Below are 27,998 nucleotides of genomic sequence, written 5' to 3' on the forward strand. Positions count from 1 at the left end.
AGGTTGCCCTACAATAGCTAATGTGTGTGTAATTGTCGGCCGCCCCTTGTATCTGTACAACTGCCCTGTAGGCAGCCTTCGGCCTCTATACACTGTACTTCTACCCCAATAATTCGAGCAACCTAGAAGTAGAGACCTGAGAAATTATTCGATGACCCAGATCTGTATAGACGGATCCTTCAGACCCTCAAGCATCCACCTTCACCAAAATTGTCTAGTTATACAGGATTTTAGAGACCCCTCCCCAGGGAAAAACGACCATTGCTCAAAATGAATGACAATAGCATTTTATTGAAGATTCACCTGCAGATGGATAAGAGGGAATGACAGGAGTAGAATGGGACACTAAGTAGTTCTTGTCCTAAGCTTGCAGGGCCAGGTGCTACCAGGTGATGGAAAAGTAGTTTGGTCCTGATGTAGATGGATAATAGAGGATCTGGTGGGAGATGGCATTGGGCTGGGAAGGGACATATGTGACCCCAATAATTCTGGAGATGACACTCTTGGTCATTTTCGTCTCTGTCCATAGGAGGTGAGTTGTCAGCTGACATCCCTCCCACTCCAGGTGGGTCACCAGGCTCAAATCAAGAAGAAGCTACCAAACTCCAAGAGGCAGAGTCCCTGTCCCAGCCCAGGAAATCATCCTGGGGCAGAGAGAGCCCATGGGATAGTGGAGGGGACACTAGTAAGACAAGCCCCAGAGAGGGAGGATGGAGGTAAAGTGAAGGAAGCACAGAGACACCAGTGCTGGGCCCAGCCGGACACAGTGAGCTGCAGGGACCTCATTTCCTCTATCGTCTCTTGTTCAGGGTGGTGGTAGAGATGATCTTGCTACTGGAACTGCCAGAGACACTGCCACCAAACCCAAAGCCACTTCCAGAGCCGGAGCCAAAGCCACTACTCAGGCCAAACCCAGAGCCACTTCCTAATCCTCCACTGATGCCTCCAGTGCTGGTGCTACCTCCAACCACAGCTGCAGAAAAGACACAAAGGACATAGTTATTCCAATGGTGCCAGCACCCAGGGGTCTCAGCCAAGACCCGGGTGAATGAACAACTACAGCAGGAGCAGAAGGTACTTACAGATGCTCACGGCACTCTGGCATTCTCCAGACATTCTGTGGGGGAAAGAAAAGGCAGTGAACCTCAGGGAGCACAGAATTTCATTCAATAAGCCCACCTCACTCACCTCTCTTACCCTTGAGCAGCCTCTGAGTTTGAGGACCCAGTGTGAACCTGTTATCTAAGCTGTCCTGGTTCGTAATGCACTGGCACAGCACTGACGCTTGCAGCCCGGCAGAGGTACAAGCTCATGGCCCTGGACCTCTCCGGCCCTCATGTTCACACCCTGCCTAACCCCTCACCTGCACTCCTCGCCCTCCAGGAGTTTGCGGTAGGTGGCGATCTCGATGTCCAGGGCCAGCTTCACACTCATGAGCTCCTGGTACTCACGCAGCATTCGTGCCAGCTCCTCCTTGGCCTGCTGCAGGGCAGTCTCCAGCTCTATGCGCTTGCTGTGGGCATCTTTAAGGGCATTCTCACCACGCTGCTCTGCATCAGCCACGGATGCCTGAAGAGTCTGGCACTGTTGACAAAGGCATTAGATAGGTGGTCAGCAGTGCCCTGCCTTCAAGGCCTCTACACCTGTCCCCTACCCTGGTCCAGCTTTCCTTGGGTCAGGATGTCAAGATTCTATCTGTACTGCCCACTTTCCCTGACATTTACACATCTCATTCACTCCAGCCATAGCCCACCAATGCCTCCACCTGACTGATTAAATAAAGATGAGCAAAAACCCATGAAGAAGAGCCAAGAAACCTATGCACCAGGAGCGTCATGTTGTGCCACCTGGGTTATTGCTGAAAAAATCTGGGTATGGCTTGCACAAAGAACTGTGAATTCCCAGCAACAAGCTCAGGGTCTTCTGGCCCGATGCTTTATCTGCCTGTCCACTCTGGAGATGTCTGCCTGAGGCCCCTGGCCTTGTGCTTCATCTGGAAGGGAGAGACACCCACCTGCTTCTTGATGTTCTCGATCTCTGCCCGCAGCCTCTGGATCATCCTGTTGAGCTCTGCGATTTCACTCTTGGTGTTCTTCAGGTTGTCACCATGTTGGTCAACTGAGATCTGGAGCTGCTGGACCTAATACTCAAGAAAACACAGAGAACCAGGGGTCAGGGGCATCTGGGTAGGGTCCATTCTCAAGTGAACTCAGTGAGAATTGCCACAGGTGGCAATTCAGACCAGGACCAACGATGCCTGGAAATGTCTGTTCGTATCTGACTTCTGTTGGTCTTGAGCTAATGATCCCCTGTTCACAGATGTAAAAAGCAGAGCCCCAGAGCCAGCCCCATCTCCTGAGAGATCCACACCACCCACCTTGGTCTGGTACAGGGCTTCGGCCTCAGCCTTGCTCCTCTGGGCAATCTCCTCGTACTGGGCACGGACCTCAGCAATAATGCTGTCCAGGTCCAGGTTGCGGTTGTTGTCCATGGAGAGGACCACGGACATGTCGCTGACGTGGGTCTGCATCTGGGACAGCTCCTGCAAGGCAAATGTCTCACATCAAATAGGCTTTTCCTAGCCCCTCTAGGAAAGCCTTCACTGACCTGATACAGGCTCAGATAGGAGCAGAGCTGGCATTCACAATGTGTAGGAAGGGGAGAGATAGGTAAAGTTCTAAGCAGAAATCAAGTGGTTGTGACAGCTCAGAATGGAAGAGCAATGCTTCTAGTCTTTACTGGTCCCCAGGAACCATAAGCCACTCTGTCTAATGCAGTGAGTGTCGGTGTGTTGGATGGAAGGGAATGGAACACATCCATTTCACCAGAAAAAATGCTAGACAGCAATGAATTCTATTCCAAGCACTCTTTAGATCTAATCACCCCTTCTAAGACCAAGACTACATCTGGTTCTAAGAATCTCCCAGTTGAATTTCCCACTTCAAACCTTTCTATGCATGACCTTGATGAGAACCCACTGCCCTAAAATAAGGGAGCTGGAGTCCTTTCAAAGAACTGTGAATCCCAGCCAGCAGCATCGCAGACAGGGGATTCCCTTTCCCTGAATGGAAGGGAGGATCCCTCACCGCATCATAGAGGACCTTCAGGAAGTTGATCTCATCATTAAGACTGTCCACCTTGGCCTCCAGCTCCACCTTGTTCATATAGGCAGCATCCACGTCCTGCAGAGGAGGAAGGAGGATAAGAGATGAGGAACAGGAATGCCAGTGGGGGGGCAGGGTACTAAGTGACACCTACAGATGTTCTCAGCAGCATTTAGGAAAGTCTACTCTTAGGAAAGACTACTCAGCAGCAGGTGAGCTGGTGGGGGACCAATTTTATATATTCTTCCCTTAGAGCCACCTGAAGACATGGAAGTTGATTATCCAAATAGGCTTTTCTAATAGTATGGAGATCTCTCAAAGAATTAAAAATAGAATTACCATTGGATTCAGCAATCCCACTGCTGGAATTCCACTCAAAGGAAAAGAAATCATTGTAACAAAAAGATAACCTGCACTCATGTTTATCACAGCACAATTCACAATAGCAAAGATATGGAATCAACGTAAGTGTCCATCAACAGATGATTGGATAAAGAAAATGTGGCACATATACACCATAGAATACTACTCAGCCATAAAAACAGAATGAAATTATGTCTTTTTGCAGCAATGTGGATGGAACTGGAGTTCATTATCTTAAGTTAAATAACTCAGGCACAGAAAGGCAAGTACCACATGGACATAGAGCGCGGAATGATAGACAATGGAGACTTGAAAGAGGGAGGGGTGGGAGGGAGGTGGACAATGAGAAATTACTTATTGGATACAATGTATGTTATCCCAGCAATGGATACACTGAAAGCCCTGACTTCACCACAACACAAACTATCCATGTAACAAAATTACACTTGTACCTCATGAATTTATAAAAATAAAAATTGGCAAGGTGCGGTGGCTCACACCTGTAATCCCAGGACTTTGGGAGGCTGAAGCAGGCAGATCACCTGAGGTCAGGAGTTCGAGACCAGCCTGACCAACATGGAGAAACCCTATCTCTACTAAAAATAAAAAATTAACCAGACGTGGTGGCACATGCCTGTAATCCCAGCTACTTGGGAGGCTGAGGCATGAGAATCACTTGGACCCAGGAGATGGAGCTTGCGGCAAGCCAAGATTGCACTCCAGCTTGGGCAACAAGAGTGAAACTCCATCTCAAAAAAAAAAAAAAAAAATGCAAATAGGCTTTCCTCCCTACCTTAATTCCTTAGAACCTGGTTTGGTTACCCACTTTCTTTGACTGTATAGATCTAGGTAGTTCCAAGTAAGTGGAGATGAGGCAGAGAAGGACCAAACCCATGACTTCAACCAAAGACCACTCCCCAAGGGAAGGAGCACCCTGAAGGCACTCCCTACCATCCTTCGTCTCTTACCTTCTTGAGGACCACAAAGTCATTCTCAGCTGCTGTGCGTTTGTTGATCTCCTCTTCATATCTGGGGGTGGGCACAGGGAGAAAAAGACAAAAGCCCACAGTGAGCTGGTGTTTCTCAGATCTCTGCTGCTTGTTTTCAAGCATTTCCAAACAAATTTGGAGATATCCAGGTAATTAGTTACATTTCCCATGTTTATACAGATATTCATTTAACCTACATTCACTGCATTCATTGAATATAGGAAGTACCAGTTTAGGCCAAGGTTTATTCAGAGACATGAAAACCAAACTTTAAAGAGGCTGTTTTCGAGAGAAAACCCAGCAATGGTGTAGTTGATTTAATATCCATGGAAGGGCTGTACTTTTGGCCATTTTGGCAGATTAAATTCTCAGCAATGTCATCAGCACACTCCATTTTCCTTTGTTTGGTGGGTGAATGAATTGAGAGAGAGGGTTGGTATTTATTTTGTCAGTCCTATCCCATAGTGAGTTTAATGAGAGGTGCTGTGTATTCAGTGTTCACTCTGTGTACTGAAATATGCCACATGCTTTCTCTATTTCATGTTATTTCATTTAATTCTCACAATCCATAAAGTAGGAATATTATTCCCATTTGAAGATGAATAAAACTGAAGCTCAGCGAGGTTCAGCAGCTCACCCAAGGTCACATAGATAGTAAGTGAGGACTCAGTATGCAAACCAGCTCCATCTGTCTCTACAGCCTGTATTCTTCTGACCATATTATACTGCTTTTCATCTATTTGGGTTCTGATCTTGTTTGTATATGGCAGACCCAAATCCCTGAATCTATCATTGAATTTCCATTTGAAACAACTTGTGGTTACTAGACCTCACCCTGTGAAAACGTGACTATGTCGATGTAGGAAAACAGACTAGAGGGCCTTCCTAGCCACCTTCAGAGCCTGAGATTCTAAGCCACTGGAGAGAGGCCCGGGAGCCTGGGTGTGGCTGGGCACATGTGTCAGATGGCGTCCCTTCCTTCCTCCCCACTTACTTGGTCTTGAAGTCCTCCACGCTGTCCTGCATGGTCTTCAGCTCAGACTGCAGGCGCCCTTTGTCATTGACCAAGGTATCTAGTTGCTTCCTCAGGACACTGAGGTAGGTCTCAAAGAGGGGCTCAAGGTTTTTGCTGGAGGTGCTGGTCGTCTGCTGCTGGAGCAGCTTCCATTTGGTCTCCAGGACCTTATTCTGTTGCTCTAAGAACCGCACCTGTGTTGATAAAGGCACCAGCCAACTGATAAGGGCCTGAAGTGTGGCAGGAGGGCCAGCCAAGGCCAACACCAACCCAGTCAATCCCAGGGAACCACATGGCCCAAGAACCACCCAAGTAGGGCCACTATGTTGCATCTCCAGGGCACCACTCACTCAGGTCAACATGATGGCCCCATTCTCGAGCCCATAGCACCAAGGGGGTCACATATGTTGTGGAGAACAGAGCACAGCCAGAGCAGCAGGGCCTGACAGTGCAGCAAGAAAAACTTCCTAACCACAGGCACCCAAAGCCCCAAAGAAGAACATTAAACTTCTGTGAAATAACAAAATGAAATTAGGAGACATCACAGTCTGGAGGCTGTTGCATTCAAAGTAATCCTGACCCAAAGCAAACAAAAGATAAAGTCACTACAGACTTTTTTAATAAGCTTACTTATCAATGGACCTGGTGTGTCCCTGTGAACCTGTGAACAACTGAGTATAGATATTTAAAACCAGGGCCCTATACACATTATGAGTCTCACCTAAACTCCACTCTGCAAAGGACTTCCCTGAACTTTCCCTCCCTCTATGAAAAAATCTATCCAGATGAACCAAGACAGCAGCTTAGCATGACATTTCCACTTTATGAGCCTCAGAACCGAAAGGAAAGCAGGTAAGGGAGACTGATCACATTTTGAACTCGAAAGGTAAAATGAGATGAGATGAGACAAGGATGCATCAAAGAGCCCTGAGTTTTTGCTGTCATATCTGCATGTCCTACAGTCACAGTAAAACCTCTTTAAGCTACTGTGGGTTTATTCAAACTAGCAAGAAGAGCAAATATGCACCTTATTCTACTCCAAGAGTGTTCATTCTTGCCCCATATGTCGAAGCTGCCTAAGACTTTGATGCCTGGTAAACCAGGGCAATCTGGACAAAAGGGCGGCACTCATCCACCCAGTCATCAATCTTTGGATGACTCGGCTCTCTGGGGCTGCGCTGCTCACTATCATCCATCATGCATGACTGTAACTGAGCTTAAAGAACTTGAACTTCTAGACATTGCATGAAAAAGGAAGTTGGGCTACAAAAAGAAAAGACTTGTCTCCTCCTTTCTTCAAACAGACCCAGACATGAGCAGTATTGTTTAATCAAAGGAATGAAAAAGGTAAATTTCCAAGGCCCTGGTGAGACCTAGAATCTGCCACTGGAGCCAGTCCCTTTTTCACTTGCACAATCAGCTTAGTTTTCTTCTGTTGTAAGAGCAGAAGTGGCCATTGTTAAGTGATTAGTGGAGTTAACTGCATTATATTCAAAACCAAAATCTGAGAAGAAGCAGAGAAATAATGAACCCACTTTATAGCTGGGATGACTAGAGCCACAAAAGTCAAATGATTTGTCCAATATCCCACAGCATGTCTAGGGAAATCCAAACATTTAACTGCCTTGAGCCTCCCACCTTCCCACCAGCCATGGGACAAAAAAAGGAAGGCTAAAAGTCACGATGCCCCTTCAACAGCTGGAGAATTGGGGCCCGGGGAAGTTCAGCGGTCTTCCCAGCACCTGTGGTAGGCTCAGGTCTGAGACCCCACGACTCAGGACCCTTCTCTTCTAACTGCCCCTCTTCGGCCGGGGACATAGCTCACCTTGTCGATGAAGGAGGCAAACTTGTTGTTGAGGAGCTTGATCTGTTCTCGCTCCTCTGTCCGGACTTTCTGGATCTCAGGGTCAATCTCCACGTGGAGGGGGGTCAGCAAGCTCTGGTTGATAGTGACCTCCTGAATTCCCCCAGCAGGGCAGACAGGGAAGCCAGGGCCACCCTTACCGCTGAAGGAGCCCCCAAATCCACCGCCAAAGCCACCAGTGCCGAAGCCTCCAGCACCTCCAAAGCAGGCGCCTTGTCGTGACCCAGCCACGCTCATGGAGATGCTCTTGTTCCCCCCGAGGTTGTAGAGGCTCCTGCTGCCAAAGCCCCCAGAAGAGCATCGGCCAGCACCTCCAGACACGGAGACTGAGCTGAAGGCACCTCTCTTGCCACTGCCTACGATGGCTGAGCCACAGCTGAAGCCCCGAGGCCCGCCTCGGACACACTGCTGTCTGGCAATCATGGCTGCGGAGAGTAAGCTGGGAGCTATCAGAGAAGCAAGAGGGCCCAGGCCGGTGAATGCTGGAGCCCTCAACCTGGGTCTCTTATATGTGCTGGAGCGGCAGGGCTTGGTTGCAGGGGCATAAAGAGAAAAATCTGAAACATCTCTGGGCTTGGCCCTTGGCACAAACCCATCCTTCCCGCACCTGTTGAGCATGTCACTAAACACACCTACAGAAGTCATCTGGAGGGCACAGGTTACTGGATCCCATCACACTCCTCTCTGGGAGAACCTGAACCGCCGCCCCAGGGCTTCCTAATCAGAAGCCCCTGCCTGGGCCCAGCCCTCCATGTCCCCACCCACTGTACCTCCAACTCTCCAGCGTCACAGTACCTCCCTCCTCCAGAAAAGACATCCCATCACCCATCCTCTCACCCCACAGAATGTGGAGTTAGAGGGCCTGAGTTTGAGTGCACAGTTTGCCACTTCCCAGCTCTGCAAATCGGAACAAATCATCCTCTGAAGCCCAGTTGCTTTCCCTATAAATTGGAAGTAGTACAAATATTTGCCTTACCACTTCTCAGGATAGAGTGAGCTAGTGATTAACGGAGTGCTCTGTAAACTGTCAAAAGCCACATGTATATTTGTTATTCTTAGCATTCTTTTTTTTTTTTTTTTTTTTTGAGACGGAGTCTTGCTCTGTCCCCCAGGCTGGAGTGCAGTGGCCGGATCTCAGCTCACTGCAAGCTCCTCCTCTCGGGTTCACGCCATTCTCCTGCCTCAGCCTCCCGAGTAGCTGGGACTACAGGCACCCGCCACTTCGCCCGGCTAGTTTCTTGTATTTTTTAGTAGAGACGGGGTTTCACCGTGTTAGCCAGGATGGTCTCGATCTCCTGACCTCATGATCCGCCCGTCTCGGCCTCCCAAAGTGCTGGGATTACAGGCTTGAGCCACCGCGCCCGGCCTTTCTTAGCATTCTTATTCCTCCACATGTACTTGGCTCCATGTACCCATAAAAAGGGGAATATTCTGTATGCCAGCCTTAGCCTTCTAAACCTAGATCCAGATTCACTTCAACTTGGCCAACAGCTACTGAGAACCTGCCAGGCATGGAGCTAGGTACTAAGGAGATGGGGGAAGACAAAACATCTTCCCTAAGAAAACCCTGACTGTCTTTCTCAGCCCTGGGTACTCATGCTGCCTTGCAGGCCTCCCTTCAGTCTGTGCTCGCACAATTCTAGACGGGCGTTCTCCAGCAGGGTCTGGTGTTGTGCACTCTGCGACTCCATTTGCTGCCCAGTTGTTTGCTAGGCGCGTTCTGATTTTCTATAATGGTGCAGAATTCAGGGCAAGAGTTCATAACATTTTTGCTGCTGGGGATCCCTTTGGCTGAATGATGAAACCTGTGGATCCCTTCTCAGATCAATGTTTTTAAACGCAAAATCCTAGTTTTAAGCCATAACTTAAATTTTTCCCAGCTGAGTGTAACAGATCTGTGTTCAAATCCCTCCTGTTGCCACTAACTAGCTGTGTAACCTTGGGCAGGCCATCTAACCACTCTGAACCCATCCAATATGGTTTGGCTCTGTGTCCCCACCCAAATCTCATCTTAAATTGTACTCCCATAATTCCCACATGTTGTGGGAGGGACCCGGTGGGAGATGATTGTATCATGGGGCAGTTTCCCCCGTACTGTTCTTGTAGTTGTGAATAAGTCTCACGAGATCTGGTGGTTTAATAAGGGGAAATCCATTTCACTTGGCTCTCATTCTCTCTCTTGCCACCACCATGTAACAAGTGCCTTTTGCTTTCTGCCACGATTTTGAGGCCTCCCCAGCCACGTGGAACTGTAAGTCCAATAAATCTCTTTCTTTTGTAAATTTTCCAGACTCAATTTGTCTTTATGAGCAGCGTGATAATGGACCATCCAATCCATCTTCTCATCTACCAAATGGGACATGTGCCTCACAGGGAATGAGACAATGTCCCCATGGTGCCTGGCATATAGGAGGTCAGCAGGCATTCATTCTCTTCCTGCCCAAGCTTTGCCATTGTCATTTACAAGGAGATATCTGTTGTCTTTGTTCTCCCTCCTTTTCTCAATTCCTCATGGATGAAATGACCCCAGGTCTGAGGAAGAGTGGTCACCAGCACCTGATTAATCCCACAGACCCAAGCTGCCCCTAGCTGAATGAAAGCTGGCCAGGGAGAGAGTGAACGGCTGCCTCCATGCACAGACAGAAGGCAGGGGCCAGTGCTGAGGACAGAGTGATCAGCAGATCCCACCCCAGATGCAGGGATGCAGGGAAGGCCAGGCTGGCTGAGAGCTCAGCCAGCTCCTTCTCCAGCCACTTCCTCCCTTATCCCCATTCCCCCAACCCCTCCTACCCCTACCTGTGGTCTGTCTCTGCCAAGATGGCCTCTAAGTAAGTGGAGAGGGGGTGGAGGGACTGTGGTCGTAAGGACTGGAGTCCTCAGGCCCCATCACGGGAGAATGCCCGAGTCATGGGTCAGTCCACCTGCAATAGGTGAGCATTCTAGAGCCAGAACCATCTCCTAGAAGGAAGGGGTTGGACTTTCACTGATCCTTTCTGCCCAGATTCACCAAACGCCCACTTTGTGCCAAGTCCTGTGCTGGATGCCTTACCTACACTTGATCAACTAGTCTACTTAAAGGCTCTATGCAGTTAGCACCATTAACCTTCCTTTCAGAAGCTCAGAGAAGTAAAGTAGCTCCCAGAGTCACACAGCAGCACGTGATGGAGGCAGGATTTAAACTCACATTATTCTGGCCCCAAAGGCTCCATATTCTATGGCCTCTCACTCACATATGGCCTCTCACTCACACTGTTCTGCCTGGTATAAAGTCACTCTGTCTAAATTGTGTCATAACCAATGCAGAATGGGCATCCGAATAAACCTGATGGAACTGGCTGTTTGGGTCAAAGGGGCTCTGGGAGCACTAGCATCCCAGGGTCTATCAATTTCCACTCTTGCTCCTAAGGTGGGCATGGTTTGGAAGGAGGGTGGGAACTACTGCAGGTCTTTGGGGGCTGCAGCTGCAGGAGCAGAGGAAACATGTGAGTATCCTCCTTGGGAAGCTGAGGTCCAATTGCCTGGTTTCCTGCCCCAGAGGACATGGTAGGACCACTGGGATCTCAGCCTGAGTGAGGGCCAGAGCTCAGTGCCCCCGGCTGCCTCACCTCAGCCTCTGCACCTGCCATTCACTGCTTTCTTCTCTGGTAGCCCCTGGGGTTTGATGGGGACTATCACAGGCCAGGGTAGAGGCTTTGCCTGAGCACGTGGCTTGTAGTGTGCTTATTGGGTCTTTTACTCTATGGCTGTAACACTCCAACACTAGGAGAAAATGGCGTGGGTTCACTGCCCCTAAAGTTGTGTCTACTGCTTAGAACAAAAAGCAAGCCAGAAGCCAAGGGGATTTTCAGGGAAACAATATAGAATATGCAATCAGTCTTATTTTGTGTCTGTAGGGCACCCAAACCAAGGAGCTGCAACTGAGGTACTTCTCATGAAGGTGACTTGAGATGTTCTATCCCTGATACAAGAAGGAAGACAAAGGAAAGGCAGCGGTGCCTCTTGGGTGGAAGGGATTCTCTTTTGGAACTACCATTATATGCTGAACACTAGATGCTTCTTCTAACAACCCGGCCAAAGAAGTGTTTTCCTATGTCCAGTTTGGAGCTGCAGACATTGAGGCTCAGAGGGGTATGTAACTTGCCTGAGATCACACAGCCAGGAAGTGGTAGAGATGGGAAGTCAGTCCTATCTGTCTGACTTCAAAGCTTGTGACCTTACAATGTATAAAACGGTAGATACAATGTTTTATATGAGTGACTGGCCCGCACAGAATCTTCAGGGAAAAAAGTACACAGCAACTTATACAGCCCAGTAGCTCATGGTCCACCAGGACGGCCATGGTGTCTGGCCAGCAGACTGCAAGCTCCGCAGATGCGGCTCAGCTCCTTTCTGTCCTTACCCTCGGCACATGGTCAGTTGCTTGGTTGATGTGGCCCTGTTCTTACAAGTACCCAATAAGATATGACACTGTCCTGAGGGGCCAGTTTTGTATCCTCCAATTAACTAAATCCAAATTAATTTCATGACAAACCCTACAATAAACCCAATCCAAACAGGAAGAAAGTTCTAGTCTAGAGCCACATTCTGTGTCCTTATTATTAAATCAGAATTGCAAGAAGCTCACAAAATCTTCAAACTGAGCCTGAGAAACTGAAGGTAGACATAATGCAAAAGCGCCTTTACACCCTAGAGTGAGAGAGAAAGAGAGATGAGTTTCTTTCCCTGAAAATGGGACAGACATCTCCTTCGTATCTGGGCCAGAGGCAGGCGGCTGAACAAGGTGCCTCTACCCAGCAGCCACAGCTAAAAGCTGGTCCCCTGCCCTTCCCCAGACCCCCACACGCAGATTCTGCTACTGCCCTCCGTGACCCTTCCTTGTTTGGCAGCTGTTCCCAGTCTTTTCACAGAGGGATGAGCAGCTGACAGGGGTGTGGAGCCGGGCGGAGGGAGTGTTTGCTCAGGGCTTTCTGGGTGAGGGAGGCAAGCCCTTCACACATTCAGCCCTGGGATTAAGGGATCCTGAGGGCTTCTGTCACTCTCAGCTCCAAATCCGCTGTGTGGTGTGGGAAAGTGCTCCTGCCCTCCCTGGCCAGGCAGGCACCCTCACCCCATTCGGTCACCCAACTTCAACTGCCCCACCGGGCCTGAGTCATTCTTGAGGAGCCAGAGCCAATATGGGGATCGGAGATTCTGCAGAAAAGGGCCATCAGCGTTTTAAGGAGAGGCCAGTGAGGGCAATGAGAGGATGGGCACTCCTGAGAGCCAGGCGTGGGGGTCTGTACCCAGGGGCTCCTCTTCCCCCAGGCCAGAGAGCTGCCCCTGCTGGCCTCCTACCCCAGGCATATACAGGCAGGGGCTTCCCGCATGTTCTGGCAGCAAAAGCACCCTCACAAACAAAATCACGCGCACAGCCTCATGAGTAAAACAGATAAGGAGAGATAATCCAGTTGGTGCAGAGGAGGGGACCATGATACTTCTCACCTACTGACCTCCCCCTGCAGCCCTGAAAGCAGCCCTTAGGGTCCTCAGTTTGGAAACCCCTGGGTCTGGGCCATTCCCATCCTTCGACAAGTATGTCTAAGCAGCACATTACTGTTGGTGGGCCCTCCTGGGCTGCAATATAATTTCTGAGGTTTTTTTCCATGACAATTAAAAGTTTCTATTGTTCAGTTTTTGAGCCCTAAATAGAATTTTTTTGAGACAGGGTCTCCCTCTGTCACCCAGGCTGCAGTGCAATGGTGCAATCACAGCTTACTTTGGCCTCAACAGCCTCAAGTGATCCTCCCACCTCAGCCTCCCAAGTAGCTGGGACGACAGGTATGCATTATCAAACCCAGCTAATTTTTGTATTTTTTTGTAGAGACGGAGTCTCACCATGTTGCCCAGGCTGGTCTTGAACTCCTGGGTTCAAGCGATCCACCTGCCTCAGCCTCCGCCTCCCGAAGAGCTGAAATTACAGGCATGAGCCACCACACCTGGCCTATGATCTCAGTAAAACTGATTTTTGTTAACACTGCCATTAAGTTACCATGGCTTTGGATAAATTCTTCCCCTTCCTCAACCTGTTTTCTTATCTATGAAATAAAAAGTTTGGAGTCGATTGCATCCAATGCCCCTTCTAGCTCCCGCACCCCCTCCTCTCTATTCCTTTCTCTATATAAGCAAAATAACCTGGTGGTTAAGAGCTTGGGTTATGGAACCAGATTACTTGGATTCCACACCTAGCTCTGCTACTTACTAGCTGTGTGACCTTAGGCAAGTTACTTAACCACTCTGCCTTATTTTCCTTCTAGGCAAAATTAGGATGATAATAGTATTTGTATTATAGGCTGCTGTGAAGATAATCAGTTAAAGGTTTCACAGCAATGCTGGCACACAGTTGGCACTCAATGAGCATTAGCAAGTATTCCTCAAAGTGTTGTACATGGGGTGGGCTATACTCCATCTGTCTGAGAAGGGAAGCTAGAGACCACCCAGGCTGGTGAGGCAGAGCTGACCCTAAACCGCTAGGCCTTTGTGTTCCTAAGCTGGAGGTTAGGGTTTGGCTGAAAATCCCTCTGCTGGCCTTCCACAGCCCTGGAGGAAGCTTTATCAGAACTCTTCGGGGCTCCTCTGAGGAGGACGGGGTGATCAGGCCTGAAGAGTGAGGGCTGCATCCCAGCAACGGCCAGGAGCCCTAAGGGGTTGGCAGCACTAACATTGCCAAGGAAGGGAGCAGTGCGGTGACAGCCTCGGGTCGGGCCGACTGGTTTGGTAGCAGGGTGGGGAGGGCCTGAGAGTTGCAGGGCTGAGAGGCCAGCCAATTGGGGAATCACTTGGGTACAGCTTGAAGAATGGGGTCCAGGCTCAGAGTAGAGAACTGTGGAGATGAAGAGGAAAGGAGGTGATATCAGGAGACACACGGAGGAAGGAGCAGTAAAATTTAGCAAGTGATGGAGGCAGGAGTAGGACAGAGGTAGCTTCCAGGGTCACGGGACAGATGGCTTGAAATTGCAGCCCTGGACACTACTGACCCGCCTCTAACCAGCAGGATGACTACAGCATGAGAGTTCACTTCTGTGAGCGTGAATCGCCTAACCTGTAAACTGGAACACCACGTGCCCACTGCTGAACCCAGGGCTGTGGTGATGGTCACAGGCAAAGTAATGTATTTGTAAACCACAAAATCCAATTAAATGTGGATTTTTCTTGCTGACTGGATGTGGGGGCTGAGAGAGACATCACTGAGGCCAGGAGGATGAGCTGGAAATCCAGAAGTCAGGGAGTGGGGAAGCAAAGAAACCCAATTCCCGTAAGGGCCTCCATCAGCCAGATGCTTTACACATGTTCTTATCACAACCTACTTTTACAAAGAAGGAAACTAAAGCTCAGAGAGGTTAGGTAACTTGACCAAGGTCACACAGCTAGTAAGTGGCAGAACTTGGATTTAAACCCAAGTTGCCTAGTTCTAAAGCCTAAGATCTCTCCACTGAACAAAGCATGCCATCTGCCCCTACAGAGTTAGTGGGAGGCTGAATGGGCACCAGGGGGTGGCTGGGTAATAGGCAGCCACTCAGCCAGGTCTGGCCTTGAGCTGCGTACATATTCCCTCTGAGCTTCAGTCTCCTCTTGTGAGCCATGTACAGCCTTGGAGTGGCGATGGTATCAAACTAATGTACCTAAGTAAGCATGGCGATTGGGACGTAGTGAGTGTGTGATTGTTGCTGTGTCAGGCATCAGGACATTAATCAATGGACACAATTTCAGTTCCCCAGGCAGAACAGACTGCAGCCACAGACAGCTAGCTGTAGTTGTACCATTTATTGAGACACAGACAGGGAAGGGGGGTGTGGGTAGATTCAGGGAGAGGGTGGGTCTGGTGGGGGACTGGGGAGGTTGAAGGGTCTTTGGGGACCACTCTCAATTTCTCTCTCTCCAAATGGCTTGGGAAATTCAGCCTCCTCTCAGTGGTCAAAAGATCACCCCCAAGTCACCCAAGCACATCACTCAAGCTGGCAACTTTAACCTCCCCTCCCACCCTATTGCAGGACCAAGAAAAAAACCTGAGTAGATTTGAGTGCTTTCCAAGATGCAAATAGTCTGGTATGAAAACACCCTGGGTCTGAGGTCCCCTGGCTGTTCCTGCTCCTGAGAAAGTGACTGGAAAGGGCAGCAGAGGTGGGGTGAGGAGGGCAGGGAGAGGATTGCAGGGGCCCTTGCAGGGCTCAGCAGCTAATACCTCCGGCTGGACGTCTTGACCGTGGTGGTCTTCCGCAGGATGGAGGTTCCCCCAGAGACTGGCCCTCCCTTGACGGTGCTGTAGCCCACATTTGTGCTGAATCCACCCTTGGTGGCCCCCCCATTCCCACCCAGGGCGATGCCACCTCCGCACACAGTAGTGGAGTTGCCAGTCACAGCTGCAAAGCAAAGGGTCTGGATTAATCAGGGTGGCTGTGCCAGGAGAGGGCTGGGGGACACCCAGAAATCAGTGGAGAATCAGAACAAAATCAGGCAGCAGAGCTATGGGAAATGGATAGAGAAGCCCAGTACTAGGACCCTCTGAACCTGTCTCCAGGGGCTCGAATGGAGGAGAGCAATGCTTTAGGACAAGGACAGGTTGCATAAACTGAGCAGAGTTCTGGGGCCTGGCCAGGGGTGGAGCAGGAAGCGGGGAGTAAATACTCACAAATGCTGACTGCACTGGGACATTCTCCAGACATCCTAGGGGACACAGAAAGGCCGGGAGAGCAGTCAGTGGTCCCTGGTGCCCACATGAAAACCCTCTCCTTCCCTCTGCCTTTACATTGGATCAACTCAGTGGATCCTGATGACAAGACCAGGAAACGTGAGAAGTATGTGTATAGGGCTGTGCCCAGGTCCAAAACCCGGTGCTGCAGAGAAGGCCGAGTCGCCAGTAGGCTGTGCCAACTCCCATCCTCCCCTTTTCTTTCCTCTCTCCCCATGTGGGCTACGGACTGCATCCCTGCCCCAGTGGCAACAAGCCCACAACCAGACAGAGCTGCCTAGTTTCTGCCCACTTTCTAAGGACTTTCATGCCTTTCCTAAGGACAAAAATGGTGGACTTTTTTTCCAAAGCTTCCACTGCTGGTGGAATCTGGTGATAGAAGAGGAAGTTCCATTCCTACCGGGCTGTCAGCCACAATAAGGATTAACAAGAGTTGTGCCAGCCAAGGAGAGGAGTGACGGAGGCAGTGGGCACAAACAGATTTTCCCCCGGCGTGAGTCAGGATCTTGCTCCCTGGTTCCTCCCTCTCCCTCTTGACCCCAGAGCAGACTCCTCGGGCTCTCCCCCAGGGCAGGCCTGAGCAGCTCTCTGGATCGGGCAGGAGGGGCCACCACCTGCTCTCCTCGCTCTCCAGCAGCTTGCGGTAGGTGGCAATCTCCACGTCCAGGGCCAGCTTGACATTCATCAGCTCCTGGTAGTCACGCAGCAGCCGCGCCAGCTCCTCCTTGGCCTGGTGCAGGGCCACATCCAGATCCCCAAGCTTCTTCTGAGCATCCTTGAGTGCCAGCTCCCCACGATGCTCCGCTTCCTCAATGGCCGTCTGCAGCTGCTGACACTGCCCAGCGGGGAGAGGTGTTGGAAGCACCCTCCGGGGTCATCCCATTCATCTCTCTGCCCTCAAGCCATGAAGGCATCATGATTCCCACATCCCTGCCCCCAACCAACTGGGAAAGAAAGAAGAGAGAAGTATTTATCTGAAGAGATGCTATTACACAAGCAGGATCAAGTAAGGCCACTGGGAAAGTCCTCACTGAAGTCTAACGTCAACCCCTCCTACTGCAGATCAGCCCAATGCCTCAGAAGAGATGAAATAAATAACAGAGCCTGATTAGTAACCAAGTGCTTCATTCTAATCTGTGGAAGAACCCAGACTTTTCAGCTGTCCTCAAGATGGAGTCGGCATCAGCATCTGTGACCTGGCCCCTTGAACCCTCTACCTCCTGTTCTGACCTCCTGGAGATGGGATGGATCAGTCTTCTTGGAGAAGGTTGTGCCACGTGCTCTACCACTCATATATCGTGTGACATTGGACAAGCCCCTTCCCTCTCTGGGCCTCAGTTTCCCCCCTGTAAAAGGAGCCTGTGATCAATGGCCTAGCATTCTATTGTGTCCATCAAGAGAAGAGCAGGCCTAGCCCCTCGGGATGACAATGAGAAGGCCCTGCCAACACCAGGCCAGACCCCCCAGCCCCCAGGTAGAGTCCCACCTGCTTCTTGGCTGCATCTACCTCCCCCTGCAGCCTCTGGATAGTGCGGGTGAGCTCAGCAATCTCGTTCTTGGTGTCCCGCAGGTTGTCCCCATGCTTCCCAGCCGTCACCTGCAGCTCCTCATACTGGGGACCAAAGAAGTGGCAGTGAGCTTTCAAATGGCCCCAGCCCACTCTCACAGCTGGAGGCCCCATGCAAGTTGAGTATATCTGGCCCCCCGGACTCCAAGAGTCCCAGAGGCCCAAGCCTCTTACGATGGGAGAAGATCTGATCAGACCCCAGGCCTCACACCTGAGCCAGCTATGCCTCTCACCTTGGTCTGGTACCAGGCCTCGGCCTCAGCCCGGCTCCTCTGGGCAATCAGCTCATACTGGGCCTTGACCTCGGCGATGATGCTGTCCAGGTCCAGGTTGCGGTTGTTGTCCATGGACAGCACCACATTGGTGTCAGACACGTGGGTCTGCACTTGGCTCAGCTCCTGAAGAAACAGAGACAGTTGCCACCAGCATCCGTGCTCCAGGCCCCAGGAAGCATCAGGGGGTGAAAGACAGGTAGCATCAGGAGGCCTGTGCTCTTGTCCAGGCTCCAGCCTAGAGCAAAGTCACAACTGGAAAGACCTCAGTCTCCCCAGCTATAAAATGAAGCTCCCATTTTTACAGACTTCAGTTATTTTTGTGGGTTTGCAGGCTTCCAAAAGATTAGAGAGGGAAAAGAGAATGTGTACTCCCTGCACTACCACTGATGCCCGGCACTGTGCTAGCACATTCACTAACCCCTCTAGGCCTCAGAACACCCTGTGCGGCAGGCGGGCCCATGGCAGGTTCACAGGGTGCCCATGGCAGGCTCACAGGCAGGCCCGCGGCAGGCTCACAGAGTGCCTTTGTGCAAACTGGGGAAAGACAGCCCTTCAGGTGGAAGCAGCACGTCCAGCACCAGCCAAATCACCAGCTGCACCACCATCCACAGTGGCCCTGACCGTGGACATGTGATGAAAGAGGTTTGGAGAGAAGTGATGCATCCAAGACCACCAGGTCCAGGGTGGGACCCAGCCTTGGACCAGTCAATTACACCACAAAGCCCAAGTGGTTTCCTCTAGAGCACACAGAAAGGTATAGACTGTCATGATGTTCTTGGGCCCTCCTGTTTCTAGAAGTATCGTCTTTCACACATAAGTAGGCTTCAGGATGCTGTGAATGGCAGGTTAGGTGATGGGGAGTCAAGGGTCTCTGTTCTGGTCGTGGGACCAGCTGGATCACTGGTCGCACGTGGGGCTCTGCCTCCATCTCTCCCATGGTCCTTCCTGCTCTGGGCTGCCCATAGAATGCCCTAAACAAATCACTCATTCACTCAGTACTCCTCAGAGGCTCCCTGATGGGTGAAGAACCTTAACCCTAAAACCCAACACCTCCCATATTCTGGTCTTGTGTCCATCCTTTCTCAAACACTGGCCCTTCGTGGCAGCCCAGGGAATTATAATAGAATAATAATAACAACCCTCGGACGCTGAGCATCACTGTGGTTCAGGCTCTGCATTAGGCACGTGGCAGGTACTAACTCATTACGTGCCCTTTTCCAGTAGCACAAAGAGATTAAGTAACTTGCCCCAGATCACAAGCCAGTAAGTGAGGAGCTCAGTTTCAAACCCCAGGAGGCTGACTTCAGAAACTGAGAGGACATAGACTAAAATAGAGCTAGGCAGGAACAAAGAGAGACAAGGGGTAAAGAGAAATACCAAAGGCAAAACCAATATCCGTACTGATGTCGATGCAGATTGTTAAATCAGATTGTATTTCAAAAAGTGGGATGAGGAGGTTAGAGACACAATCAATCCAGTCACTACAAAAACTTGTGGTTTTTGGAAAGATATGAGTCTTGGAGATAGACAAGCCTGAGATCAAGACCCCGGCCTGACGTGCACTGGCTCTGTAGCTGATGTAGCAGCTAAGACTTGCGATGCCTCAGTTCCTTCTTCTGTACCACGGCCTGATCATACTTTCTTCCTGCAGTGGTTGTGGGGCTTAAGATCCATGTATGACCCATGGCATGTGCTGATTTAAGTGCATTCTTACCTGCCCAGACTTCTCTGAAGGCCACTGGAGGTGCCCATAAGGCCTATTTGTCACAGATAAGATTGTGTTGTCACAGCTGCCTTGACTCCTTCCCCACCAAGATGAACTGTCAGCATCATCTTGAAGCATCCTGCCCCTGCCCTCCCCAACTCAGGGTCTCTCTCCAGCCCCATGTCAGAGCATAGTCCCGAGGAAAATCAACCCGCAACTTCTAAGACAAGGAGGCAAAAACTCTCCACTGAACAGCATCAAGAGTGGATGAGGTGATGCAATGGTCTTGCTAGACCAAGGGGATAGAAAGGTCAGGCTTGGCCAGGTGCAGTGGCTCACACCTGTAATCCCAGCATTTTGGGAGGCCAAGGTGGGCCGATCACTTGAGCTCAGGAGTTCGAGACTAGCCTGGGAAAAATGGCGAACCCTGTTGCTACAAAAAATACAAAAATTAGCCAGGCATGGTGACGTGTGCTTGTAATCCCAGCTACTTGGGAGGCTGAGGTGGGAGGATCGCTTGAGCCCAGAAAGTCGAGACTGTAGTGAGCCGTGATTGCGCCACTGCCCTCCAGCTAGAGTGACAGAATGAGACCCTGCCTCAAAAAGAAAAGAAAAGAAAAGAAAAAGTCAGGCTTTCCAATGAAAGGGAGCTCATGAAATCAGAGCAGAAAGAGCTCTATGAATCGCTAAGGTGTGTGTCTCCTTAGACACCAGGGACTCTAAGGGGGAAAGATAGTGGAGACGTCTAGGTAAGGGTAAAGGGAGCCAGCAGGCAGAAGTGGCATAACTGGAAGAGGGACTGGGTTCCGCAGACACCCCAGGCCAGAGAGAGGCCACCATGGAGGCTGCCTTCCTGCCCCGTGAGACACCCAGTGATAGGTGGTTCACCGCCCAGATGGCTGTGGGATCTGGCTTGGCCAAAATCAGACCATGGCATTATTGAGAGCCATGCTGGTTCCGTGACTGATTGAGCCCATGAGACAACAAGGGAACAACTGTACTGGCCTTTGTTCTCACCCCACTGAGGCACTGCTAGGCCGTGAGGACCTCTGACAGGAAAGGGCCCAGGCTTGGTCTCTACTTCTCCTTCCCTTGCCTCCTCCTCACCTAACTGTGCCCACACACTCGATGTGGGCACTCACCACCCACTGGTACCCGAGCACCATGCTCCTTCACGCCTCTGTGACACTGCACAGGCTGGGCCCCAGGCTGCAAAGTCCTTCCTGCTCCTTCTCTAGAAGTCTAGCCCCTCCATCAAGATCCAACTCAGATGTCATCTCCCTCGAAGGCTTCTGCAGCCCTTCTAGGAAGTGTCAGCCTCGGCGTCCCCATGTGCCTTTGCACCTGTGCCTGTCCCCTACAGCTCTCATCACCTGATAACCTGTCCCCACAAGAGCTGAGACTTTGTCTTTGTTGCTATGTGGAAGGTGTTCAGTAAATGTTTGTTAAATAAACAAGGCATAGCAAAGGAAAGGAATGCTGAGTGTGCCAGCTATGTGCCTTAGACCAGAGAAAAGCCAAGTCCTAAACAATCAGAGAAGAAGAGGAGAGAGAATGGAACCTAAGGGACCACAAGGAGGCCCCAGACCATGAATGACCATCAGTGACCCTGGCAAAGTAGAAACTGGGGAAGCACCTAAAAACTCAGCATGGCGGCCCAGAACACTTCCCAGCAAGTTCCATCCAGACAGGCTGTGCAGAGATGCTGGAAGGCAAGCAGTCCAGCCAAGGATAAGCCTGGGAAACAGCAAAGTCAGAGGTCAGATGCTGTTAGATGAACTCTAGGCAGGAATAACACGGAGGTCCCTTTGGGCTGATCCCTACAAAAGATCCAGGAAAGGCCAATCGCTCAGCTAGCTGCTTTGTCATTTGCCACTTTTCCATCAAGAACAAACCGGTCATCAAAGTGGAAAGCACAAGAAAAATACTTGAGAGGAAATGGGGACCCAAGACAGGGAAGGTGAGAGGCCTTGGCCTTGTTGGAGATCACAGGGATCCAGGCCGGAAGAGCATACACTCAGAGGCTCCAGGGACTGCCAAGGGGAGGAATGCCTGGTCATCCTTGAGAGATATGAAGAGGAGGAGACCCCAAAACCCCACAGTAACTGGCCTGATTTTCAAACAGGAGAGATTTGGAATTCTTCAAATAAGGCTGACATCAACCTCCTCCAGACCCATAGAATGAATTCCTAAATGTGTGTGGGAGGCATGAAGCCATCATGGGTTCCCTAAGGAAAAGTGGAACCAAGTGGATTTAATTTTCCTTCATGATTATAATATTAAACTGCTAAAGGTCTGCCATGGACAATGTTTGACCAAGCCTTTCATAGCATTCTTGAAAGAAGACAGAAAAATGTGGTCCAGGTAAGAGTACTGTTAAGGGGATTTTAAAGTAGCTGAGGCTATTTAACCACAAATTATTGATTAACAGACATGGAACAGTCTGTTAACAGTCCCATGGAAAATCACCACTGAAGACCCACAGGACTTTGTTTTGGGCCCTGATTGCCTTAACATGTGTATCAATGATTTACACGAGATGCTATCAAATACCTACACTGAAAGTTTATCCCATCTGCAGATAACACAAAGCTATGCATCACTAATACATTGGATAAAAGAATCAAGTTACTCAGAGCCCACAGAGCTCAAAATGTTGGGATGACACCACAATGGCATTTCATAGGAAAGAAAGGGAATGGTTAACTATGCCACTCAGTTTCAATATTCAGCTACCCAAATACAGGAAGTTGGAGGAGAGTAGATGTGTGTCTCATTTGAAAGGATTTATGTGAAAAAGTCCAGGAGGGGTTCTAAGAAGCCAACATTGTGAAATGACTTCTAAAACAACACATAAACTAGTGCACTATTAGGCTGCATCAATAGAAGTTTGTATCTGGAATCTCCCTCCCCATCCCTCTATCTTCTGAATACTTTACTCACATGCCACAGATTTTTATCCTGTCATCATCGTGACTTCTAAAGGGCTGTCATGTGAAAGGCACAAGTCACATGGAAGACAACTGGATATGTGTAGCCCAGAGAGCAAAGTCAAGGGCAGAAGTCCTGAGAAAGAGATCTAAGTCCGTGCTCTAATAAAGTTGTTCAACAATGGCAATGCCTGCCCTAAAAAGTAGTGAGCTCCCTACCACAGCAAGTGCTTGAGTAGAGGTTACATATGATAGGGATATGTCAGGGATATCATAGAAAGTGTTCTTGCACTGGATGAAAGTTTGGTCTTGAGGTCCTGCGGACCCTAAGAGTCTATGATTCTGTGGTCAGTTCATGTTAAGTTCCACCCTCTCACTCCAGTCTCCAAAGCCCCCTTGTCTCCTGGAACCCCTCCTGGATTCTTTAATCTACCCACTACTCACCTTCTACTCCAATCTGGAATCCCAGTCCCTCCTGTCTGCCCATTCCTGCTCCCTCATCCCTTGCTCCATTACAAACTGGGCAGGAGGGGGCAATATAACAGTGACAAGAGTCAGACTTTGGAGTTCAAGAGCCAGATTCAAATTCTAGAATGCTTCTTCCTAGCTATGTGACCACAAGCAAGTAATTGTGAGCCCCAGGGTCCTTGACTATAAAATGGAGACAATAATAGTACCTGCATTATGGGGTTATTGAGAAGATTATGTTAAAAGCTTGCCCCAGTGCCTGGCCCATCAAAAACACTTAATACGTGGAAGCTAATATTAATTAAAGTGTCAAGGTTTTAGGCTGTGTGCGGTGGCTCACGCCTGTAATCCCAGCACTTTGGGAGGCCGAGGCGGGTGGATCACTTGAGGTCAGGAGTTCAAGACCAGCCTGGCCAACATGGCGAAACTCCATCTCTACTAAAAATACAAAAATTAGCCAGGCGTGGTGGCAGGCACCTGTAGTCCCAGCTACTCCAGAGGCTGAAGCAGGAGAATCGCTTGAACCTGGGGACAGAGGTTGCAATGAGCCAATACTGTGCCACTACACTTCAGCTTGGGCAATAGAGCGAAACTCCATCTCCAAAAAAAAAAAAGTGTCAAGGTTTCATCTTCCACCAATGAGGCTGCACTGGTGAATTCAGGTCAGACCTCCATTGAAAACCCCCAGTGCTGTTTATAACGTATGCAAACTCTCCCTGCCCGTTGGCCACCTCACCATTTCATAGAGTTGCTGCAGGAAGTCAATCTCCTGGGTCAAGGTGCCTACTTTGCCATGCAAATCCATCCGGCCCATGTATGCTGCATCCACATCCTGGGGATGAGAGAGCAAGACACAGCCTCAGCCCCCAGGGATGTCACCTCCTCCCGAATCAGCCCAGTACCCTGGCAGCCGAAGGACCACCTCCCCCACCCCACTCGGCTCACCTTCTTGAGCACCACAAACTCGTTCTCCACAGCAGTGCGCTTGTTGATTTCATCCTCGTACCTGTTACACATGGGAGACTCAGGCCAGGCTCAGCCTGGCTCTGCCTTTCAGGCATGGGACCCACTCAGCTTTACGGAAGCCCTGATGGGTCACTCACTGGTCAAGAACACCTCTGAGGAGCGGTTCTTTAATGTAGCCAACCAGTGAAGAAATGTGGGGTCTGCCTTGATTCAAACATTCCCTCTCCCCACCCCATTTTAGGGAAAGAGGCACAGAACTTGTGCAATAGTATGGCAATCAAGAGCTGCCATCTCTTTGGATCCAAGCCCTTAGGAGGCTTTAGAGGGACAAGTGAAGATGTGTCAACAGTGGCTGACCTTTACTGTCACTTTCAACAACACGGTGTCATTCAAACCAGCTAACTCCTCCCCAACCACTTTCGGTGAGATTTTAAGGCTTAGAAATTGCCATGGTCGATTTATGTGAAAAGTCATTTTTAAATGTGCCTTAAAGTTATAAATATACATATCAACCAATTGTAATATATAAACCTTATTTGGAGCTTGAGTCAAGCCGTATTTTTTAAAGTTACGACATGTATGGGACCCCTGGAAATTCAAAACTGGCTGGATATTTAATTATATTGAGGAATTATTGTTTTAAAATGTATTAGATGTGATTATGGCACTGTATGTTTTATTGAGTCATGTAGAAGAACTACATTCATATATGCAGATATATGAATATAACTTGTAAAATATTAATGAATGAAGTGACAAGATGTCTGGGATTTGCTTCAAGACTACAAGGGAGTCAGAACATGTAGAAAAATGCAAAGTTAAAAAACAAAAAAGACTACACAGGAAGAAGGGAAGTGGGGAGGTGTAAAAAATTGGCTATGAGCCAATAATGATTAAAGCTGGGTGACAGGAACATGGGGTTCACTATACTATTCTCCCTACTTTAAAGACTTTTTAAAATTACAAACAAACCTGCCAATTCTCCAGATGGCAGCAGGTGCTGGACCTGAGTACCTGAGGGATCCAGCTCTGTCTGTGTCCCCCAGGTGAGCCTGGGACCCTGGGAATGGGGTGGCCCTCTCAGCAGGTTTCCCACTGCCCCTCCTCATTCCCACATGGCCCCTCCTGGCCTGCTCTCCTCACTTGTTCTTGAAGTCCTCCACAAGGTCCTGCACATTCCTGAGCTCTGAGTCCAGCCTCCCCCGCTCGCTCTGAAGTCTGTCCAGCGTGCTCCGCATGCTGCCCAGGTAGGCCTCAAAGAGGGGCTCCAGGTTGTTTCTGGTGACACCCAAGTTCTGGCCCTGCTCCTGCAGCAGTGCCCACTTGGTCTCCAGCACCTTATTCTGCTGCTCCAGGAACCGCACCTGAGCCAGAGCAGAAAGGGTGGGCTGACGTCATCCTCCGGTCACCAGAGGGGCCAAGGATGGGGTCCATTGCCACCTCCCCTCCTAGGCCAGGGCATCATAGGGACACTGCAGCCGCACCTACACCTGGCTGTGGGGAAGGGTCCTTAGGGGAACAGACTGCTGGAAATGACCGTCCCATCTGATGGAAAGAACTCTAACAAGTTAATAAGCACAAAAGCCCAGCTCAATAGCAGTACCAATTTACTAGTTGGTAACCTTGGTCAAATCATTTCTCTCTGAATCTCCCTCTCTCACTTGTCCTGCGTAAACTGGACTAGATCTATGTTTCTGACCCCTAATTCTGCATTAAAATCAACTGTTTAAAATGTAAATCAACTGTTTAAAATCACACACTTTGGGAGCCTGAAGCTGGAGGAGTGCTTGAGTTCAGGAGTTCAAGACCTGCCTGGGCGACATAGCAAGACTGTCTCTACTAAAAATCAAATCTACTAAAAATCTCTACTAAAAATTAGCCAGGTGTAGTGGCATGCGCCAGTAGTCCCAGCTATTCAGGAGGCTGAGGTGGAAGGATCACTTGAACCCAAGAGATGGAGGTTGCAGTGAGCTTTGATTATACCACTGCACTCCAGTCTGGGAAACAGAGCAAGACCCTGTCTCAAAAAAAAAAAAAAAAAAAAAATTAAGAAAATTGGTGAACTGGGTGGAAGAGTATATAGGAGTAAGTTGTACTATTCTTGCAACTTTTCTGTAAATTCCACATTTTTTCCCAAAAAATAAACTTTTTTAAAAAATACCGATGTATGGGCCCTTCCTCTATAGACTCAGAAGGAAGCTTATAGTGTGGGTTTAACAGGACCCCCAGGAGTTTTTGACCCAGCTGGGGTTCCAAGACAATCTCTCAGACCTCCAGCTCCCAGGCTGTGATTCTGCAAGCCTGGGAAAGGTTTTGGCTTATTTGGCCTCTGGGACAGTCCCACAGGAAAACCAAAAGTCACTAGGGGAGAGGGTGAGGAGGCAGGCAAGACGGCTTGCTTCACATTCTGTCATCCAGTCTCTCCAGGTCCTACCTCCACAGCACCTGGGCCTCAGTCACATGGCCCGGGAGCACCATGCAGCAGGTGTGCCTATCGTGAGCAGTAACACCTCTTAGTGCCAAGAACCACGGAGTCCAGGGGCCTGGTTTCCAGTCCTGCCTCTACCTCCAACTCCTTGTATCATCGTGGGCAAATCAGTTGAGCTCTCTAGACCTCAATTTTCTCATCTCAAAAATGGGCACAATATCACCATTTCTGACTCTTCATAGAAGCACTGTAGGTACCACAGGAGAAAAGAGATGTGCATGTTCTTTGGAAAAACACAAATCACTGAACCAAGGGACATTTGTCTGCCAGACCTTCCCCATCATGACCCACGTCCTTGGCTCAGGATCGAGGAGGACAATGCCAGCAAAACAGACCAGGAAATCCCAGCACAAGTGCTGCCCCCATCCATGCGGAGCAAGGGCAGGGTTCAGGACACGCCTATGGGCAACAGGTCAAACTCCACACCCCCAGAGCGTGGTGACCTGACGACCACCCTCCTCATTGTCCACCCCAACCTGAGCCTCTTCGCTCAAACAGAGAGGAAAAAAAGGAGAAGCAAAGGGGAGCCTTCCTCTATTACCCCACCCACACACAACTGTGTTCTGATCACATCTTGCCCTTAAGCCTCCTCCAAGCCTGAAAGAATGAAACAAACAGGGCTCCATGCCCTTAGCCTTGAACAACTCTTTCAACTCCTGAGCCATTGTTTCCCCAGCTGTAAAATGACAAAAGGCAATGCGGACCACCCTGCTAAGAGGAGCAATGAGGACCATCCATTTTTTGATGATGAGGTAAGGCTACTGTGTAATCAATCGTATTAATCATGGTGGTAGAATAGGCTTCAACACAGGCAAGGTGGGCTTGGCAAACAGGACTCATGAGTAGACTGGAGACTCCCCCGCACAGGCACAGCAAAGACCTGAAGGTTGCCTCCAGCCACCCACGTCTCACCATCCCAGGCTCAGACGGGGAGAGCTGCAGAGCTCTGTCAACAACCACCCTAGTACAAGGGGGCTATAGCAGTCCTAGCCCAGCCCACCCTCTCTTAGAGGTCCTGCTTCTTCCCCAAGAGCTCCCTTCCTCCTTCCTGCTTGGCTCACCTTGTCGATGAAGGAGGCGAACTTGTTGTTGAGGGTCTTGATCTGCTCCCGCTCCTGAGTGCGCACTCGCTGGATCTCGGGGTCTATCTCCACATGGAGGGGAGTCAGCAGGCTCTGGTTGACGGTGACCTCCTGGATCCCCCCAGGAGGACAAGCGGGCCCGAACGTCTGCCTGCCAGCCCCCTGTCCTGTAAATGCCCTGCTGCCAAAGCCAAAGCCCCCCAGAGCCCACCCCGAGGAGGCCCCTCCGGCCACACTGACAGAGATACTCTTGTGGCCCCCCAAGTTATAGAGGCTTCGGCTGCCAAAGCCACCTGTGCTGGGGCCACAGCGGGCCCCGCCACCACTGCCACTGTTCCGGGACACCGTCACTGAGCTGAAGCTGGTGCGGGCCTGGGACCCACCCCCTCCACTGGCAGAGTTGGAGCTGAAGCCCCCTTTGGTGTAGTATGTTTGCCGAGAGACAGAGGACCTCATA

General features: G+C 50.0%; 2 protein-coding genes across 2 annotated transcripts; both read right to left on the reverse strand.

Annotated features, from left to right (window-relative positions):
- Positions 1-271: 271 nt before the first annotated feature.
- On the reverse strand, positions 272-8,252 carry KRT4 (keratin 4). Its single transcript, XM_015151788.3, has 9 exons — positions 7,297-8,252; positions 5,451-5,665; positions 4,436-4,496; positions 3,087-3,182; positions 2,378-2,542; positions 2,015-2,140; positions 1,364-1,584; positions 1,083-1,117; positions 272-973 (listed from the first exon to the last, which is right to left on the reverse strand). The coding sequence occupies exons 1-9, from the start codon at positions 7,978-7,980 to the stop codon at positions 792-794; spliced, it is 1,785 nt and encodes a 594-aa protein (XP_015007274.3). The 5' UTR covers positions 7,981-8,252; the 3' UTR covers positions 272-791.
- Positions 8,253-15,081: 6,829 nt separating this feature from the next.
- Positions 15,082-27,997, reverse strand: KRT79 (keratin 79). The gene is made up of 9 exons (XM_001099606.4): positions 27,521-27,997; positions 25,115-25,335; positions 23,951-24,011; positions 23,742-23,837; positions 17,861-18,025; positions 17,547-17,672; positions 16,675-16,895; positions 16,001-16,035; positions 15,082-15,731 (listed from the first exon to the last, which is right to left on the reverse strand). The coding sequence occupies exons 1-9, from the start codon at positions 27,995-27,997 to the stop codon at positions 15,547-15,549; spliced, it is 1,587 nt and encodes a 528-aa protein (XP_001099606.3). The 3' UTR covers positions 15,082-15,546.
- Between the last annotated feature and the right edge of the window lies 1 nt (position 27,998).

The sequence above is a fragment of the Macaca mulatta genome, chromosome 11 (genome assembly GCF_049350105.2).
Source record: "Macaca mulatta isolate MMU2019108-1 chromosome 11, T2T-MMU8v2.0, whole genome shotgun sequence".
Classification (NCBI taxonomy): Eukaryota; Metazoa; Chordata; class Mammalia; order Primates; family Cercopithecidae; genus Macaca; species Macaca mulatta.

What these genes read in the sequence shown, in the direction of transcription:
- KRT4 (XM_015151788.3), bottom strand. Translation starts at nt 7,980, where the DNA reads ATGACTTCTGTAGGTGTGTTTAGTGACATGCTCAACAGGTGCGGGAAG. An exon ending in TTGCCTCCTTCATCGACAAG is followed by an intron (nt 5,666 to 7,296) that starts GTGAGCTATGTC and finishes TTATCAACACAG; the next exon opens with GTGCGGTTCTTAGAGCAACA. An exon ending in ACTTTGTGGTCCTCAAGAAG is followed by an intron (nt 3,183 to 4,435) that starts GTAAGAGACGAA and finishes CCTCCTCTGCAG; the next exon opens with GACGTGGATGCTGCCTATAT.
- KRT79 (XM_001099606.4), bottom strand. Translation starts at nt 27,997, where the DNA reads ATGAGGTCCTCTGTCTCTCGGCAAACATACTACACCAAAGGGGGCTTC. An exon ending in AGTTTGTGGTGCTCAAGAAG is followed by an intron (nt 23,838 to 23,950) that starts GTGAGCCGAGTG and finishes TCTCATCCCCAG; the next exon opens with GATGTGGATGCAGCATACAT. An exon ending in TCCCAGTGCAGTCAGCATTT is followed by an intron (nt 15,732 to 16,000) that starts GTGAGTATTTAC and finishes TTTGCTTTGCAG; the next exon opens with CTGTGACTGGCAACTCCACT.